The 18,341-nt window shown below is 34.2% G+C and overlaps 1 protein-coding gene across 4 annotated transcripts in view; it reads right to left on the bottom strand.

Moving 5' to 3' along the window:
- LOC148953039 (sulfide:quinone oxidoreductase, mitochondrial-like) overlaps positions 1-18,341 on the bottom strand; it is a 127,511-nt gene that overhangs the window by 66,970 nt on the left and 42,200 nt on the right. For 3 of the 4 annotated variants that reach the window (XM_089088247.1, XM_089088249.1, XM_089088248.1), the window contains exon 6: positions 4,182-4,391. The exons of the other annotated variant lie outside the window; for it this stretch is intronic. In XM_089088247.1, the coding sequence (XP_088944373.1) occupies positions 4,182-4,391 (210 nt within the window). The remainder of the gene's footprint in view (positions 1-4,181; positions 4,392-18,341) is intronic. 4 annotated transcript variants of the gene reach the window in all.

Genomic DNA, 18,341 nt, shown 5'->3' with positions numbered 1-18,341 from the left:
TGGCTTCTGAAATTTGAGTACATATCTCTGATCAATGATACTAAGCTATGTGGTATACCAAAGTGGAGAAATATGTGCCGCAGACCTTCTCTCCATTTGAGGTCGAAAGCCTGCTTAAAGTCAATGAAAAGGTGGAAAATACTACGTCCAAGTTCAAGATATTTTTATCCATAATCTGACGGACCGTAAATATCTGATCGATTGTTGACCTGTTTGGGTGGAAACCGGCCTTATATTCTGAAATAAAATTTGAAGCTGTAGCTCTTATACGTTCCAGCATTACTCCAGTGAGTATTTTAGCGCCGTGGCTTGTAAGGCGTATAGGCCGGTAATTATCACATATTGCTTTCTAGCCTTTCTTATGGAACGGAACTATTGTGGCTTCACACTATGAGGAAGTGACCTTCTTCTCAAGCAACAGTAGCAATTTTTAGGTAAAGGTAAAAAAAGGGATCGCAATTTACTTTTAGTAGCTCCGGTTGGATTTCATCTGGGCTTGCAGCTTTGTTTGTCCCTAAACCCTTGATAGCCGATTCTATTTCAGAACGAAGTGGGGGTGGGCTTGGGTCTGCGGCGATTACGGGGAGGCTGTTAAGCACCGCTGGGTCTGGGAGGGTCTTTGATTTTAATTTACTCTCAAAGTTTCCTTTCCAGGTGGTTCCAATCCCGTCTGCAGTTTGGATCTGGTTACAATCTTCATCGAGATTGTAATCTACAAGATTTCAGTCCCTTTTTATCAGTTAGTTCCCGCATTCGCCTGTACATGAAGTGAGGTTAACCTTTCTTGAATGCCATTTCGCATCACTTACATTGTTCCCTTATAAAGGAGCGGTGAGCATGGAGAATGGCCTTCTCTACCACACGCTTCAATTGTTTGTAAATATCCCGACTTTCTCTATCTTGTTTGTTAGTGTGGTTGCATTTTTCTTCGTATAATGAGATTAATCTTATCCATGATCCAAGATTTTTGGTACGTCTTTTGGACTCCGACGGTCAACTGGGCGACATCGCGTATAGCCTGTGAGCTACTCTTCAGAAGACTATCGATGTCAGCCTTTGATAGAGTTAGCGTGCATGTCGAGAGGAGTTCAGAAATTCTTTCGGAAAGAGTAGCGGTGTATTTTTGTCCGACAGTTTGGTCTTTTAAGAGGTCTACTCTGAATCTGGGAGGATTTTTGGAGAGTTTCGCGGCCACTTTTAGACGTAGTTTAAATGAAGTCATAAAAAGCGAGTGGTGGCTATCGAAGTCACCGCAAGCCAAAGTGACTGTGTTTGTGGTGGAAGATTTCCAGCGTCTAGATACGACTATACGAGGACACAATCTATTAGATTCTGAGTCCTTCCACCTGGGGAGGTCCAGGCTATTTTAAGTCTGGCTCTGTGTTTGATGAATGTGTTAGTGATAACAAGATCACTATCTCGGCAAAATTCGATTAGGCTCTCACCTTTTTTGTTCAGCTGGCCATGGCCAAATTTACCCATCACGTCCTCGTTGTCAGATGGGTAGTCACCGATAATGGCGTTGAAGTCCCTGATGACAAACACTATATTTTTTTTGGCACGAAGTCCACTAGACACTGAAGTTGCAGATAGAGATTTTCAGATTCTTCATCATCTCTGCTAGAGTCGGGTGCGTATACTTGGATAATTGTGAGATTCACTGGTGAACCTTTCAGGCCGGTCATGATTAGACGTTCAGAGATTGGTGTTGCTGCGATTAGTGACCTCCTAGCCTTACTGGAGAGTAGGAAGCCAACTCCCTGCCGGTGTTTCCCATCAGTGCGTCCTGACAGTATAAGAGTAGCATCATCAAGTTTTCTTCACCGGTGACTGGGAGGTGGGTTTCGGATAGGCCGACTACTTCCCAGTTGTAACGATTTATCTCTCTCAGGAGGAGCTCATTTTTTCCTTGTTTTGCAAGTGTTCTGATGTTGAGGGTTCCAATTGATAAAGTCGATTTAGGTGATAAAATGGCCTCCAAGGGTAGAGTTGTCAAGGTTGAGGTATTCGTGCGACTTCTGGTCCTCGTATCGTCGGCTGCCCTGGACGCGGTAGCATTGTCGGTTTTCCAGGACGCGGTAGCATCGTCGGTTACCCCGGACGCGGTAGCACTGGTTCTCATGTTCATTTGTTTGCTCATAATCATCATAAAAATAAAAAAAGGGGTTTCTTAGCTGACGTTAGAACAGCGGTAAGCCACTCCTCTCTGTCTCTAGCAGTGGCCGACTATATCTCCTACCGATATTGCACCCTTATGGCATCCTGAATCACCAATAATTTACCCATTGCTGGAGCAGTGGATTTTGACTGGCGGAACGTGTCCAAACGCCGGTGGGCCCTGCCCAGTGCACATCAGAGGGACCATCCTCCTCCTGCACCTGTATTCATGTCCCCGGGTGATGGTGTTCCAGCTATATTTCAGGACCCCAAGACACTGAGTCCCCCCTTGGTCCGCACCTCCCATCGCCATGGAGGTATCCTACATATCTATAGGACGTTCCTCTATCCACCACCTGAGGACGTGCTGAGTGGCCTGGGGGAAGCCCCTGCTGAGAAGCTACTCAACACTTTTTACAAAGATTTAAATTAGTATATGTCCTGTTTTACTATTTTCATACATTTCAAGATGTATACTAGTTTCCCCAGGGAGAAAACAGGGAAGTGGGCATGCCGGTTATCCAAAACTAAAGAGCCCGTATTAAGCTGTTATCAAACACAGCCCTCGCAGACCATATTCTTAAAACAAAGTGTTGAACTAGAAATATTCAGTTCAATATTCAAGGGCCTGGAATCAAAAGAGCTCTAGCACCACACCTAGGGCTTTAACAAATCAGTTTTGTTGTAGTACGCTGCAACAAAGGCAGTGAAATAGGAAGAGAGTTAAATAATAATTATTGGAAAGCCCATAACTTCCAACAGAAGAAGAGCCCCAATATAACTGATTTCAGACACAGATGAGAAAGAAAATGAAAATCTTTACTGTGCGATAGCCTGAAGAGAGATGTACAGGATAGAGGTATACCAAACACAAGGTAAATTTTTCGGAAGGTAATAGTTTCTTTTTTGAAGTAGGCTAGTAGCCTACTATTTGGGGGTTATGATTAGTACCACTTGCCTTGTTCAAGTAGAGACCCTATCGATAAGTCTTAGAGGCAATAAGATTTGTATTTAAGTAAAACTTTTCAGCTTGAATATGTTACATAGCTTTGTTCTAAAGACTCTTTGTAACTTGAAGGACAACGAAAGCATAATTTCAGATGTTAACAATTATTCTATTTACTCTTACTTTTAGCCTCTGTGTTTACATAGCTCCGTCAAAATCCTGTTATTTTCAGGCTTCCAAAAACATTTTATCTGAACTCAAAATTGAACAACTTTATTCCTATTAAATGGTAACTGAGGGTAAAGACTATTTAAGATATTAGCACTAGGAACCGACATTAGACTTTGTTGGGCTCAAAGAACTAGAATTATAAATTTTAATCGAAAATTTAGAGCTGGAATCTTCTGAAGTTTTCCCCATGGTTATAGTTTTTGCATAACAGTTTTTTTTTAGTTTGTTCCTTGCCCCCATTGCACTTCTTGGCTGAAGGGCCAAGAAACGGAGATCAGCACCGCTGGTAGGGATTGTAAAGTCTAATGCCATAGTCTTTACCCATTTTCAAAGGAAGTTTGAGCGTTATACATTTTTTTTCAACAGTTAAAGTATATTATAAATGTAGTTTTACAAACAGAATTCAAATCACTTCTCAGCTTTCGCATTACGATTTTTGAATTTTTTTTTTGCTGTCTGAAAACCAAGAGACTTGGAACATCGTGCATGGCAGTTACAGAGCCAACATCCTGCATTCTAAGGATCACTAATGACATATTTGGAATATTTTGCTTTTTATGATCTTCAATACAAATTTTCCTATCAAGGCTCAAATGAAGTAAATTCTCTTCCTTTTCTTGCTGTTCGATTTTGTCTAGCCGAAGAATATCGCAATATAGCTCATTGTAGCCACATCTTTGGAATATTTTGCTTTTTATGATCTTCAATAGACATTTTCCTATCAAGGCTCAAATGAAGTAAATTCTCTTCCTTTTCTTGCTGTTCGATTTTGTCTAGCCGAAGAATATCGCAATGTAGCTCATTGCTGGTGGATAAAGACACACATACAGAGTTAAATACAGCATACCTGAAAGGTTCTCGTCTCTTCGGGTTTTTCCAACAGTCGAAACACAGCTTCTTTGGAATCTGGTTTCACCTCAATTAATTCATGCCGAAGATTTACATTTATATTCCTTTCTTCAACTACTTTCCATAATGCGTCAGCGTATTTCTTTACAGCAAAGATGACCCCAAGTGAAGAATTGTAAAATATTTCTGCATTGCTCCTTACACCATGCTAGGAAGAAAATTTGATAATGGTTAATACTATTTGAAACAAGGTAAAAACCAAATTAGGTCAATGTCATTATTAGCATCATAAATGTGGAATTCAAACTTATCAACCATAGCAACTTTAGGGATAACTCATTTGCAAGTTTTAGGACCGTTTTAAAATGCTGCAGTTACTTTAGTGACAATTAATCACTGATAAATAGTGATATTTGGGAAATATTAAAATCATTATTTTTATACAATATGTTAGTTTTCCCAATTAGCTAGAAAGCAGGTATGTACACACAAAAAATTTTGAAGGGGGAGGGGGTATTTAATATGTGCGAGAAAAGCTCAAGAAAACTTCAGAAATTTAGTGAGGTATGAAAAAGTATAGCAAAAATAATAAATTGTCGAATTGGAGAGGGAATGTTTGAGACTCCAATGCCCCTTAACCCTGCAAAAGGATCTTCTAGGTAGATAACCCTCCTCAAACCTCCTGTGTGGACAAGAACTTCCATATAACCAAATTATGCCTCTATATAACTTAAATGTATGTAAACATTTTATTGGAGATAATCTAATCTATTATCGCTCTAAATTACTAAAGTTCACTTCAATTAGTCACAGAATTGTGCAATGTTGATCGGGCTACAAATCATCCTCTGAAAGCAAACTTACCTTGTTGTCTTGCTCTGGCAAAAACTAACGGCCAATCAATAATCTCATTTTTCACAGAATATGATTCGGTTGTCAGAAATAGCAGGCACATAAGCATGAATTAATTGAATAAAAAAAATTCAAACGAAAAACAGCTGATTTATGCAAAAAAAATATTGGTACAATTACAGTACCACAGAGTTTTTTTGGGGGGAGGGGGAGGGAGGGTAGACTTAGACTATCCAAGTTAGCACTTCAGTGCACAGATGTGCACTGCTATTTCATGCACGGTTAGTCAAAGCTCAGGATGGGCTTTTTAGAGTCAGACCATAGCCAGAAGAAATGAAGGAATGAGGACTTTAAAAAGACAATGGATAAAATCCATCTTGCCCCCGGGGCATAGCTTATAACCCTTACCATGAGGGCGGGGGGGGGGAGGAGTGTCATCCTCAAAGATATAATTTCCGGACCTTTCAACTACTTTGAACAAAATGACAATCTCAAAATTTTGATTGGATGTATTCGGATAAATGGTGGGCATGGAAGGGGTGTTAGTTGCCTTCCAATTTTTTTCGACTATTAAAAAGGGCACTAGCCATTTCAATTTCCAATCAAATGAGCCCTTTTTGAATTTTCTACGGCAACCCTTTCTATAAATACCTTACATGCCCCCAGGGCATATCTTAGATCCCTTACCCTGAGGGCTGTGGGGGGTTGTCATCCCCAAAGACCTAATTCCAGAACTTTCAACTACGTTGAGCAAAATGGCTATCTCAAATTCTGATTGGATGTGTTTGGGGAAATGATGGGCGTGAGAGGGGGGTTAGTTCCCCTCCAATCGCTTCTGACTATTAAAAGGGCATTAGCCCTTTTAATTTTGTATTAAACGGGCTCTTTTTAAATATCCCATCAAAGCGCCTTCTATAAAAAACTGGATATGCTCCCGGAGTAAAGCCCACAACCCCTATTCTGAAGGCTGTCGGAAAGTGTCATCCTTAAATACACAATCTGAATTTGGAAATTAACTATGCTGAACAAAATAGCTATCTAAAAATTTTGATAGGATTTATTTGGGGAAATATTGGGCGTGGAAGGGGTGTTAGTTGCCTTCCAATCACTTTCGGCTATTAAAAAGGGCACTAGCCCTTTGGGTTTCCAATCGAACGAGCCTTTTTAAAGTGTCTACGACAACTCCTTCGATACGAAGTGCCCTGGTCTAAGGAAATAAGACATTGTGCCAACATCGTTCTTTACTTAGGCAGCACGATTGCACACTTAAGAATTTTGACATAATTTACATAATTTGGGCTATATATTTGCACATTAGGGGGGAGGTAAAGTATAGCGATCCTGCATGCAAAATGTGTTAGCTACAATTACTCTGCATATGAAGTAAAAAATTTTTATAGCTTCACACTGTCCACATACTTTAACCCCCCCCCCCCAATGTGCAAATATATAGCCCGAATTGTATAAGTACAATGTATTTTGTCAAACTAAATAAGTGTTGTGGTTATGAAACATGAAAACAGTTTTTACAGATCTACAAATCAAAATTCTTGAGTGATTTCTGAATAATTAACAAGTACCTTTTCCTAAACACTAAAATTTAGTGGCATTTAAATATGTACTTCTAATTTGGACTTTTTCTAAATAAAACCCTTGCTAAATAAAATTCTCGCCCGTTAATGTTGAGATTGAACTTACACCTCGATAGAATTTTCTCCATGTTCATGTTCAAATTTTGATTTGTGGCATAAAAATGGCAGAAATCCCTTCTGTTAATCGTAAAGGACACTAGGGCTCTTAAGTTCCCTTCTAATGAGTCCTTTTTGATATTCTACGACCGCTATTTCTATATAATTACCCCCTGGGGGAAAACAAACAGACAAACATGCACCCATTACCCAACTTCTCTAAGAAATACTTTTTTTTGCAATTAGGATATTGAAACCTTTGCAATAGCGTACTTAGACATTTAGAATGTGACGGTACAATTTTCATCAAAATCGTATCCAGTTCAGAGGGTGTTTTTTCCTTTTCCTAAAATTACACAATTTTTTCCAGGCTCACAACTTTAGATTTGTTGCTTTAAATCTACTGATTTTGTTTTATTTAGACTCAGTTCAGACAGAAGATTCTTCCCATATATTTATGTGCACAAAATCTCGTCGTCAAAAATCTTCGAAGTTGATGAAATTGAAACTTTAGAAAAGAGAAGTAGCAATAATAACTGGATGTAGAGTAGTGGACTATGTCCAAACACTAGAAAACCTGAGGCTTGAATCATTACAAGATAGGCGTCAGTAGTAACCGTACAATTACTTGAAAGTTTACATACATATCTATGCCTTAGGCGTAAGTTTGAATGTATACTTTCAATGCATTGTACGGTTACCAGGGTCATTTGCATAGAGGTACCGTTTCTATAGATGGTATAGTAATTTGAAATATCATATGGAATTTGCTTGAAGGTATGTACTTTGCGTACGTGCCCATACCAAACAGGTTGGTTATAATCTGTTCTGCTTCAAGTTTTTCTGGCACAATTAACTGAATTTCTATTTCATGATAAACAAGTTTTTTTTTAGGTTACATCCGTGTTGGAAAAACCGGTGGATCTTTTTAGTTTTCTTTACATTACATATTAGTAAGAGAATTGAATTCAAAGAGAATAGTTTTTATTTGCAAGGATATTAGTAGAGGAAAAAAATGAGGGGTGCATTTACATTATTGGAGATTAATGATGGAGCTAACAACAACAGTGATGTAATTACTTCTTTAGTTTACGAGATTTGCGAATTTTTTGCGATGAGGTATTAGCGTAAATGTATAGCGACGGTTAAGAATGTAATGTATGAAATGTGCCCATTGTTAGCATTATTTCATTGTACTTTCACGGATTTGTCTAAATTGCTCTAGGTTGACTCACGTGTACCAGGGGAGAGCGCACCGCTGTCTTGGCCGCGGGACAGCGTCCGCCGGGGGGGCCTCGGCTGGGGGGGTTTTTCTGGGGGCGATGGGGTATTTTAGGCAGAAGAAAATCTCCGCGGGGGACTTTTTCATGGGTGAATATTTCTGTTGGGAGGGGAGATTTCCAGGGAAAAATTTTCAGAGGAGGGGGGATATCGCCAATGATTTGAAAAACAATCACGTACTAATATAAAAAACAAACCTTTCTCATGTGAAAGTAGGCTTAGGAGAATATCCCAGGCTTAATTGTGCGCCTGAAATTTTCCTGGGGAAATTTTAAGTGAAAATAGAATTTTTTAAGGGGAATTTCCGGGGGTGGGGACTTTCAAAGGGGGGGGGGGACTTACCATGGAGGTATTTTTCGTGGGAGTATTTTTCATGGAAGAGGGGGGATTTCACGGCATTATCTGAAAAACTAACTGAAATCTAATAAAAAGTTTTTTCAACTGGTAGTAAAGAGCAAGATTAAAGCCTGATACGAACAGAAATCATTCCGTATATGAGGAGCTACCCCCTCCTCAATACCTAGCTTTTTACGCTAAAGTGTGACACCCCAATTCATTAAGCGCCGTTTCAAAGAGATTCCTTTCTGTGCTATTCTGGACCTTGTATACACCTTTTCAAAGAGAGTGAGTATCCTCCCACATGGCCTAATACTTCTATGGAAGCTATAGCAAATACCATGTTATTCTACAACGCCCCCGTACAGTTTCAAAGTTCACTGTCTTTTTGGTGATAAGCCCAAAAAACCAACACGTCTTGTTTCATTGTTATGCAATTATTTTTGTAATGAAAAGGGTAATTACTTCTTTAGTTTACGAGATTTGCGAATTTTTTGCGAAAAGATATTTGCGTAGACGCTTACAAGGGACATTGCTAGAAAGTATTCAATAGCTTAATTGAAAAGTAACGATAGAATAACATTGTGACTTGACCTAGCTTTACCTCGCCGATGTGGTCTTTATAATACGTAAGTAACTTTTGAAAAATATTGTCAATTTAAAAAGAAAGGGCTTAACTGTGTTAGGCGGGGGGGGGGTTGCAGAGAGGGGTGAGTTGCACGAGGGTTCAGTTAAAGAGGATACAGTTGCACGGAGGGTTTCGGTTATACACGGGTTCAGTTACAAGGAGGGTTCAGTTGCACGGGGGGTATCCCTTTTTTTTTCGTAAATCGGGCTCCCTGTTTTCAAAACCCCTTTTTCTTCTGAGGCTTGGAGCATTTGGTGACTAGATATACGGGGTTTCAGTTATACAGGGGTTTGGTTACATGGGATTGGTGGTTGTTATAATACACAAGTTTTATTTGAACAGTGTTGTGAGATCCCCTACCACACCCCCCAAAGGACTCCGAGTCCCCCATCCCGTGGATTAGCGAAGTTACTCTGTGGTCGTTATAATACACAAGCTTTAGTTTACGAGATTTGGGGACTGGAGTTGCACGAGGGTTCAGTTACATACGGATTCACTTACACGGAGGTTTAGTTAAAGCTTCGTCTGAAAAATAGGAGTTCACACTTAAAAAAGTTCTATTAAGAGCTATTTTTATGGAAATGGTTCATTTTTGAACCAAAACTATGCTTTTCTGACTGAAGATACACATTTGAATCAGAAAAGGTGAAAATGTACACATCTAAAACAGAAAAGTGTGTTTTGACTATATTTTCTATAATTTAGTCTGAAAAATAGGACTTCACACTTAAAAAGTTCTATTATGAGCTTTTTTATGGAAATGGTTCATTTTTGAACCGAAACTATGCTTTTATGACTGAATATATACATTATAATCAGAGAAATTGTTTAAAAATATGCTAAAAGATGATTCCCGTGAAGCTATTGTAGTTTTCTATAAAAAATAAATGATTTTCAAAATCAAAGAAAATGGCCCCCCATCTTTAGCAAATATAGCCTTAGCTAGTTAAAAATGCGCATAAATTCTTGATTTTCAATCTAACTTAACTTGTAGGAATAGGACTTCATTCAAACAAGTAAATCGGCTTTATTTAAAATATATTAATTGCACAAAAAAGACTATTATTTTTCATTGTTTTTCCTTCCATGTGCTAAGGCTTCCATCTCACTTTCAGTTAGTTTTTTTCTAAGTATACGATAGTAACGATTATGCCATCTCCATACTTCATAGGAGCCATAATGATTTATATAATAATCATCAGTCAATTTAGGCTCCCGATCTAAAAAAAAAAACAAAAAAAAATAAAAAAATAAATATATCTTAAAAAAAAATTGTTAGTGGTAGTGTTACAATTTTTACCATGTAGGACTACAGAATGATTTAAAACTGTATTAAAAGTTCAGAAACACATCTATACTATTTGCTAACAAACAGGGGTTCAGTTACATGGGGTCGATGGTCTTTATAATACAAAAGTTCTATTTGAATAGTGTTGTGAGATCCCCTACCACACCCCCAAAGGACTCCGACTTTTTTTTTCCGCTTTTATTTCAGCCAATTGTGTTTAACAAAAAAAAATAATGGAATTATTTACTGATCTTCAGTTGTTGTGATTTTAAAAGTTCTGCTTTTGTTTCAGTCAATCGTGTATCTTCCCCAAAAAATACTGAGCCGTGTCGATCCTTACTTACAGCTCGTTACCACCAACACAATAAATTGTTTCAGCCAATCGTGTATCCCCCCCTAAAAAATACTTTTAGGACAATCAAATTCAGACTAACTTTTTTTTTTTTTAACTGAAGTGGAAAATTTTGATATTATTTTGGTAAAAATATAATTGATCAATAACTTATTTCATTCTCATTAAGAAAATTCAGAATCAAAGTTGAACTTTTCTTCTTCCAGGACAATATTTGGAACAGAACTTTTAAATTTTTTCATCTCTTTGAGAAAAATCTGAATTGAAGTGGAAAATTTTATATTATTTTAGGAAAATAGAATTGATCAATAACTTATTTCATTTTCATTGAGAAAATTCAGAATCGAAGTTGAACTTTTTTAGTCTTCACGATTTTTGTATTAACAAGGAGTTTTGTAACAGCAAGCGAGCAAGCTACTAATTGGTTTTTAGAGTTTTTCGGTTACTATTGAGCCGTGTCGATCCTTACTTACAGTTCGTTACCACGAACACAATAAATTGTTTCAGCCAATCGTGTATCTCCCCCGAAAAAATACTTTTCAGACAATCAACTTCAGACTAACCAGATTTTTTTTTTAACTGAAGTGGAAAATTTTGATATTATTTTGGGAAAATAGAATTGATCAATAACTTATTTCATTTTCATTCAGAAAATTCAGAATCGAAGTTGAACTTTTCTTCTTCCTGGAAAATATTTGGAACAGAACTTTAAATTTTTTCATCTCTTTGATAAAAATTTGATTTTAAACTATTGAAGTTTATATAAATTTAAGTTAAAAAAGCTGCTCACCAAGTTTAGCTAAATAAAAACGTCTATTTGCAGCATTCCCCTTCATCTTCCAAATTGTAAGAAGGAACTGAACGTATATCATCCCATTCTTAAGGTATTTTATACCTTATATCTTTGAAATTAAGTCTCTCTTATCAGATTCAAACGCTTAATACCCACAAGCATATGCAGGTCAAATTTCATCTTAAAGTGCCAACGTATCTGATAGAATAATTTAAGTCTTATGATCAATTTCATAAAACCTATAATTTTCACCTTTTTCTCCATTAAGCATCAATTACTTCAAGAAATTAATTCCACATTTTTGCAGATAGGAGCTTGAAACTTCCGAAGTAGGGTTATTGGTTTTTTAGAGTTTTTCGGTTACTATTGAGCCGTGTCGATCCTTACTTACAGTTCGTTACCACGAACACAATAAATTGTTTCAGCCAATCATGTATCCCCCCCCCCCCGAAAAAATACTTTTCAGACAATCAACTTCAGACTAACTTTTTTTTTTGAAGGGGGAGGGAGGGATTTTTCCGTGGAGATGGAGGTCAGATTTACTGGCATTATTTAGAAAACGATAATACAATAAATTAAAAAAAGTTTTTTCAACTGAAAGTAAGGAGCAAAATTAAAACTTAGAACGACTTTTCTTCACTTCCTTGAGAAAATTTAAAATTGAAGTACAACTTTGTCTTTCTGGAAAATATTCACACTGGAGTTTTTTATCTTCATTGAAAATATTCACGATCAAAGTATAACTATTTCTTGCAAAATACAAAATACTTGTTACAAAACCAAAAGATTTCTAACAACATTAAAAATAGTTCTTACATAATATAAAAGTTCAAAAAAAATCCAAATCAGTTCTTACAAAACAGAAATAATTCTTAAAAAATACAAAAAGTTTTAAGAAATCCAAAATAGTTCTTACAAAACAAAAATTATTCATAATAAATACAAAAATACTTTACACAAATCCACAATAGTTCTAACAGAATATAAAATACTTGATGCAAAATACAAAATACTTGCTTCAAGACACTAAATTTCTAACAACATCCCAAATAGTTATTATAGCATACAAAAAAATTCAAACTTATTCCGAAAATAATTCTTACAAAGCAGAAAAAATTCTTACAAAATACAAAAAGTTGTAATAAAATCGAAAATAGTTCTTAAAAAACAAAAAATATTATTAAAAATAGAAAAAATACTATACACAAATCCAAAATATTTTTAACAGAATTAAAAATAGCTTATGCAAAATATGAAATACTTGTCACAAAGCAAGAAAATTCTATCAACACCGAAAGTACTTCTTACAGAATACAAGAAGTTCAAATAAATTCCAAAAATAGTCCTTAAAAAACAAAATCATTCTTACGAAATACAAAAATACTTTAGACAAATCCAAAATAGTACTAACAGAATAAAAAATAGTTGTTGCAAAACTTGAAGTACTTGTTACAAAACAAAAATATTTCTTAAAACATCAAAAATAGTTCTTACAGAATATAAAAGTTCAAACAAAATCAAAATTGTTCTTACGAAACATAAATAATTCTTAAAAAATATAAAAAGTTCTAAGAAATCCAAAATAGTTATTACAAAACAAAAATTATTAGTATTAAATAAAAAAATACTTTACACAAATCCACATTAGTTCTAACAGAATAAAAAAAATACTTGGTTCAAAATAGCAAATACTTGCTTCAAGACACTAAATTTCTAACAACATCCCAAATAGTTATTATAGCATACAAAAAAATTCAAACATATTCCAAAAATAATTCTTACAAATCAGAAACAATTCTTGAAATATACAAAAAGTTGTAAGACAATCAAAAATACTTCTTAAACAACAAAAACTATTCTTAAAAATAGAAAAAATCCTTTACACAAATCCAAAATAGTTCTAACAGAGTTAAGAATATCTTCTTCAAAATATGAAATACATATCACAAAGCACTGAAATTCTAACAACAACTAAAGTAGTTCTTACAGGATACAAAAAGTTCAAACAAAATCAGAAAATATTTCTTAAAAAACAAAAATTATTATTACTAAATACAAAAATATTTTAGAAAAATACAAAATATTACTAACATAATAAAATATAGTTTTTGAAAAATTCGAAATACTTGTTACAAAACAAAAAGATTTGTATGCCTTTCCTTGGCACCTTTCCAAACGAGCGGGGACTCCCCACTGGTTCCTACACATTGCAAAAAGTGAGCAGTACGAAAACTCCACGTTTTCAACCAGCCGGGAATTTGAGGGACCACTCGGGAGAGAAAGGTACAGTCGACCTAGCTTTATTTCATATTTTTAAGGGACATTTAGACCAGGTTCCGGGCGCGCCCGGAACCTGGTCTTAATGAACCATAAAAAAATGAAATAAAGCACTGTCGACTTTACCTATCTCTACCGAGTGGTCCCTAAAAAAACAATCTAGTTGAAAAAGTGGAGTTTTCGTACTGCTCACTTTTTTGAAAGGTGTAGGAACCAGTGGGGAGTCCACGCTCGTTTGGACAGGTGACAAGGAAAGGCATACAAATCTTTTTGTTTTGTAACAAGTATTTAGAATTTTGCAACAACTATTTTTTTTATTCTGTTAGTACTTTTTTGGATTTGTCTAAAATATTTTTGGATTTCATAAGAATAATTTTTATTTTTTAAGTACTATTTTCGGATTTTGTTTGAACTTTTTTTATCCTGTAAGAAATTCTTTCGATGTTGCTAGAATTTCCTTGCTGTGTGACATTTATTTCATATTTTTATTAAGATATTATTAACTCTGTTAGAACTATTGTGTATTTGTGTTAATGATTTTTTCTATTTACAATAATATTTTTTGTTGTACAATACCATATGTTGATAGTATTGATACTTTTTTGTTTTTTATAGTCTCGGTGATTCGGTGACATAATAATTTTTTTTCTCTGCTAGAATTTTTTGCATGATGAAATAAATCTATTTGGTGAAGATGGACATTTAGTTTCATGGTGAAAGTATTTTGTATTTTTCTGAAAGTATTTTTTTTATTCTTTTAGAACTATTTTGTATTTTTGTAAATAATTTTTTTATTTACTAATAATAATTTTTTTTTTTTAATAAATATTTTGGATTTCTTAGAACTTTTTATATTTTTTAAGAATTATTTATGTTTCATAAGAACAATTTTGATTTTTTTTGAACTTTCTATATTCTGTAAGAACTATTTTTGATGTTTTAAGAAATATTTTTGTTTTGTAACAAGTATTTCAAGTTTTGCAACAACTATTTTTTATTCTGTTAGTACTATTTTGGATTTGTCTAAAATATTTTTGTATTTCGTAAGAATGATTTTGTTTTTTAAGAAATATTTTTGGAATTTGTTTGAACTTCTTGTATTCTGTAAGAACTACTTTCGGTGTTGTTAGACTTTTCGTGCTTTGTGACAAGTATTTCATATTTTGCAGAAGCTATTTTTAATTCTGTTAAAACTATTTTGGATTTGTGTAAAGGATTTTTTCTATTTTTAAGAATAGTTTTGTTGTTTAAGAACTATTTTCGATTTTATTAAAACTTTTTGTATTTTGCAAGAATTGTTTCTGCTTTGTAAGAATTATTTTTGGAATAAGTTTGAACTTTTTGTGTGCTATAATAACTATTTGGGATGTTGTTAGAAATTTAGTGTCTTGAAGCAAGTATTTGGTATTTTGCACCAAGTATTTTATATTCTGTTAGAACTATTGTGGATTTGTGTAAAGTATTTTTGTATTTATTACGAATAATTTTTGTTTTGTAAGAACTATTTTGGATTTCTTAAAACTTTTTGTATTTTTTAAGAATTATTTATGTTTTGTAAGAACTGCTTTGGATTTTGTTTGAACTTTTATATTCTGTAAGAACTATTTTTATTGTTGTGAGAAATCTTTTGGTTTTGTAACAAGTATTTTGTATTTTGCAAGAAAAAGTTATACTTTGATCGTGAATATTTTCAATGAAGATAAAAAACTCCAGTGTGAATATTTTCCCGAAAGACAAAGTTGTACTTCAATTTTAAATTTTCTCAAGGAAGTGAAGAAAAGTCGTTCTAAGTTTTAATTTTGCTCCTTACTTTCAGTTGAAAAAACTTTTTTTAATTTATTGTATTATCGTTTTCTAAATAATGCCATTAAATCTGGCCTCCATCTCCACGGAAAAATCCCTCCCTCCCCCTTCAAAAAAAAAAAAAGTTAGTCTGAAGTTGATTGTCTGAAAAGTATTTTTTCGGGGGGGATACACGATTGGCTGAAACAATTTATTGTGTTCGTGGTAACGAACTGGAAGTAAGGATTGACACGGCTCAATAGTAACCGAAAAACTCTAAAAAACCAATAACCCTACTTCGGAAGTTTCAAGCTCCTATCTGCAAAAATGTGGAATTAATTTCTTGAAGTAAGTGATGCTTAATGGAGAAAAAGGTGAAAATTATAGGTTTTATGAAATTGATCATAAGACTTAAATTATTCTATCAGATACGTTGTCACTTTAAGATGAAATTTGACCCGCATATACTTGTGGGTATTAAGCGTTTGAATCTGATAAGAGAGACTTAATTTCAAAGATATAAGGTATAAAATACCTTAAGAATGGGATGATATACGTTCAGTTCCTTCTTACAATTTGGAACATGAAGGGGAATGCTGCAAATAGACGTTTTTATTTCGCTAAACTTGGTGAGCAGCTTTTTTTAATTTAAATTTATAGAAACTTCAATAGTTTAAACTCAAATTTTTCTCAAAAGAGATGAAAAAATTTAAAGTTCTGTTCCAAATATTTTCCCGGAAGAAGAAAAGTTCAACTTCGAATCTGAATTTTCTTAATGAAAATGAAATAAGTTATTGATCAAGTCTATTTTCCCAAAATAATATCAAAAATTTTCAACTTCAGTTAAAAAAAAAAATATGGTTAGTCTGAAGTTGATTGTTTGAAAAGTATTTTTTCGGGGGAGATACACGATTGGCTGAAACAATTTATTGTGTTCGTGGTAACGAACTGTAAGTAAGGATCGACACGGCTCAATAGTAACCGAAAAACTCTAAAAACCAATTAGTAGCTTGCTCGCTTGCTGTTACAAAACTCCTGGTTAATACAAAAATCGTGAAGACTAAAAAAGTTCAACTTCGATTCTGAATTTTCTCAATGAAAATGAAATAAGTTATTGATCAATTCTATTTTCCTAAAATAATATAAAATTTTCCACTTCAATTCAGATTTTTCTCAAAGAGATGAAAAAATTTAAAAGTTCTGTTCCAAATATTTTCCTGTAAGAAGAAAAGTTAAACTTTGATTATTAATTTTCTTAATGAAAATTAAATAAGTTATTTATCAATTCTATTTTCCCAAAATAATATCAAAATTTTCCAATTCAGTTAAAAAAAAAAAAGTTAGTCTGAAGTTGATTGTCTTAAAATTATTTTTTCGGGGGAGATAAAAGATTGGCTTAAACAATTTATTTTGTTGTTGGTAACGAACTGTCAGTCAGGATCGACACGGCTCAGTATTTTTTGGGGAAGATACACGATTGACTGAAACAAAAGCAGAACTTTTAAAATCACAACAACTGAAGATCAGTAAATAATTCCATTATTTTTTTTTTTTAAACACAATTGGCTGAAATAAAAGCGGAAAAAAAAAGTCGGAGTCCTTTGGGGGTGTGGTAGGGGATCTCACAACACTATTCAAATAGAACTTTTGTATTATAACGACCATCGACCCCATGTAACTGAACCCCTGTTTGTTAGCAAATAGTATAGATGTGTTTCTGAACTTTTAATACAGTTTTAAATCATTCTGTAGTCCTACATGGTAACAATTGTAACACTACCACTAACAATTGTTAGTTAAGATCTAGTTCTATTTTGAATTGTTTTTGTTTTTTTTTTAGATCGGGAGCCTAAATTGACTGATGATTATTATATAACTCATGATGGCTACTATGAAGTATGGAGATGGCATAATCGTTACTATCGTATACTTAGAAAAAAACTAACTGAAAGCGAGATGAAAGCCTTAGCACCTGGAAGGAAAAACAATGAAAAATAATAGTCTTTTTTGTGCAATTAATATATTTTAAATAAAGCCGATTTACTTGTTTGAATGAAGTCCTATTCCTACAAGTTAAGTTAGATTGAAAATCAAGAATTTATGCACATTTTTAACTAGCTAAGGCTATATTTGCTAAAGATGGGGGGCCATTTTATTTTATTTTGAAAATAATTTATTTTTTATAGAAAACTACAATATCTTCACGGGAATCATCTTTTAGCATATTTTTAAACAATTTATCTGATTATAATGTATATATTCAGTCATAAAAGCATAGTTTCGGTTCAAAAATGAACCATTTCCATAAAAAAAGCTCTTAATAGAACTTTTTAAGTGTGAAGTCCTATTTTTCAGACTAAATTATAGAAAATATAGTCAAAACACACTTTTCTGTTTTAGATGTGTACATTTTCACCTTTTCTGATTCAAATGTGTATCTTCAGTCAGAAAAGCATAGTTTTGGTTCAAAAATGAACCACTTCCATAAAAATAGCTCTTAATAGAACTTTTTTAAGTGTGAACTCCTATTTTTCAGACGAAGCTTTAACTAAACCTCCGTGTAAGTGAATCCGTATGTAACTGAGCCCTCGTGCAACTCAAGTTCCCAAATCTCGTAAACTAAAGCTTGTGTATTATAACGACCACAGAGTAACTTCGCTAATACACGGGATGGGGGAATCGGAGTCCTTTGGGGGTGTGGTAGGGGATCTCACAACACTGTTCAAATAAAACTTGTGTATTATAACAACCACCAATCCCATGTAACCAAACCCCTGTATAACTGAAACCCCGTATATCTAGTCACCAAATGCTCCAAGCCTCAGAAGAAAAAGGGGTTTTGAAAACAGGGAGCCCGATTTACGAAAAAAAAGGGATACCC

The sequence above is a fragment of the Artemia sp. Qi Xiang Cuo genome, chromosome 4, assembly GCF_049724085.1.
Source record: "Artemia sp. Qi Xiang Cuo chromosome 4, ASM4972408v1, whole genome shotgun sequence".
Taxonomy (NCBI): domain Eukaryota; kingdom Metazoa; phylum Arthropoda; class Branchiopoda; order Anostraca; family Artemiidae; genus Artemia; species Artemia sp. Qi Xiang Cuo.
This window is presented reverse-complemented; position numbering and strand designations above follow the sequence as displayed.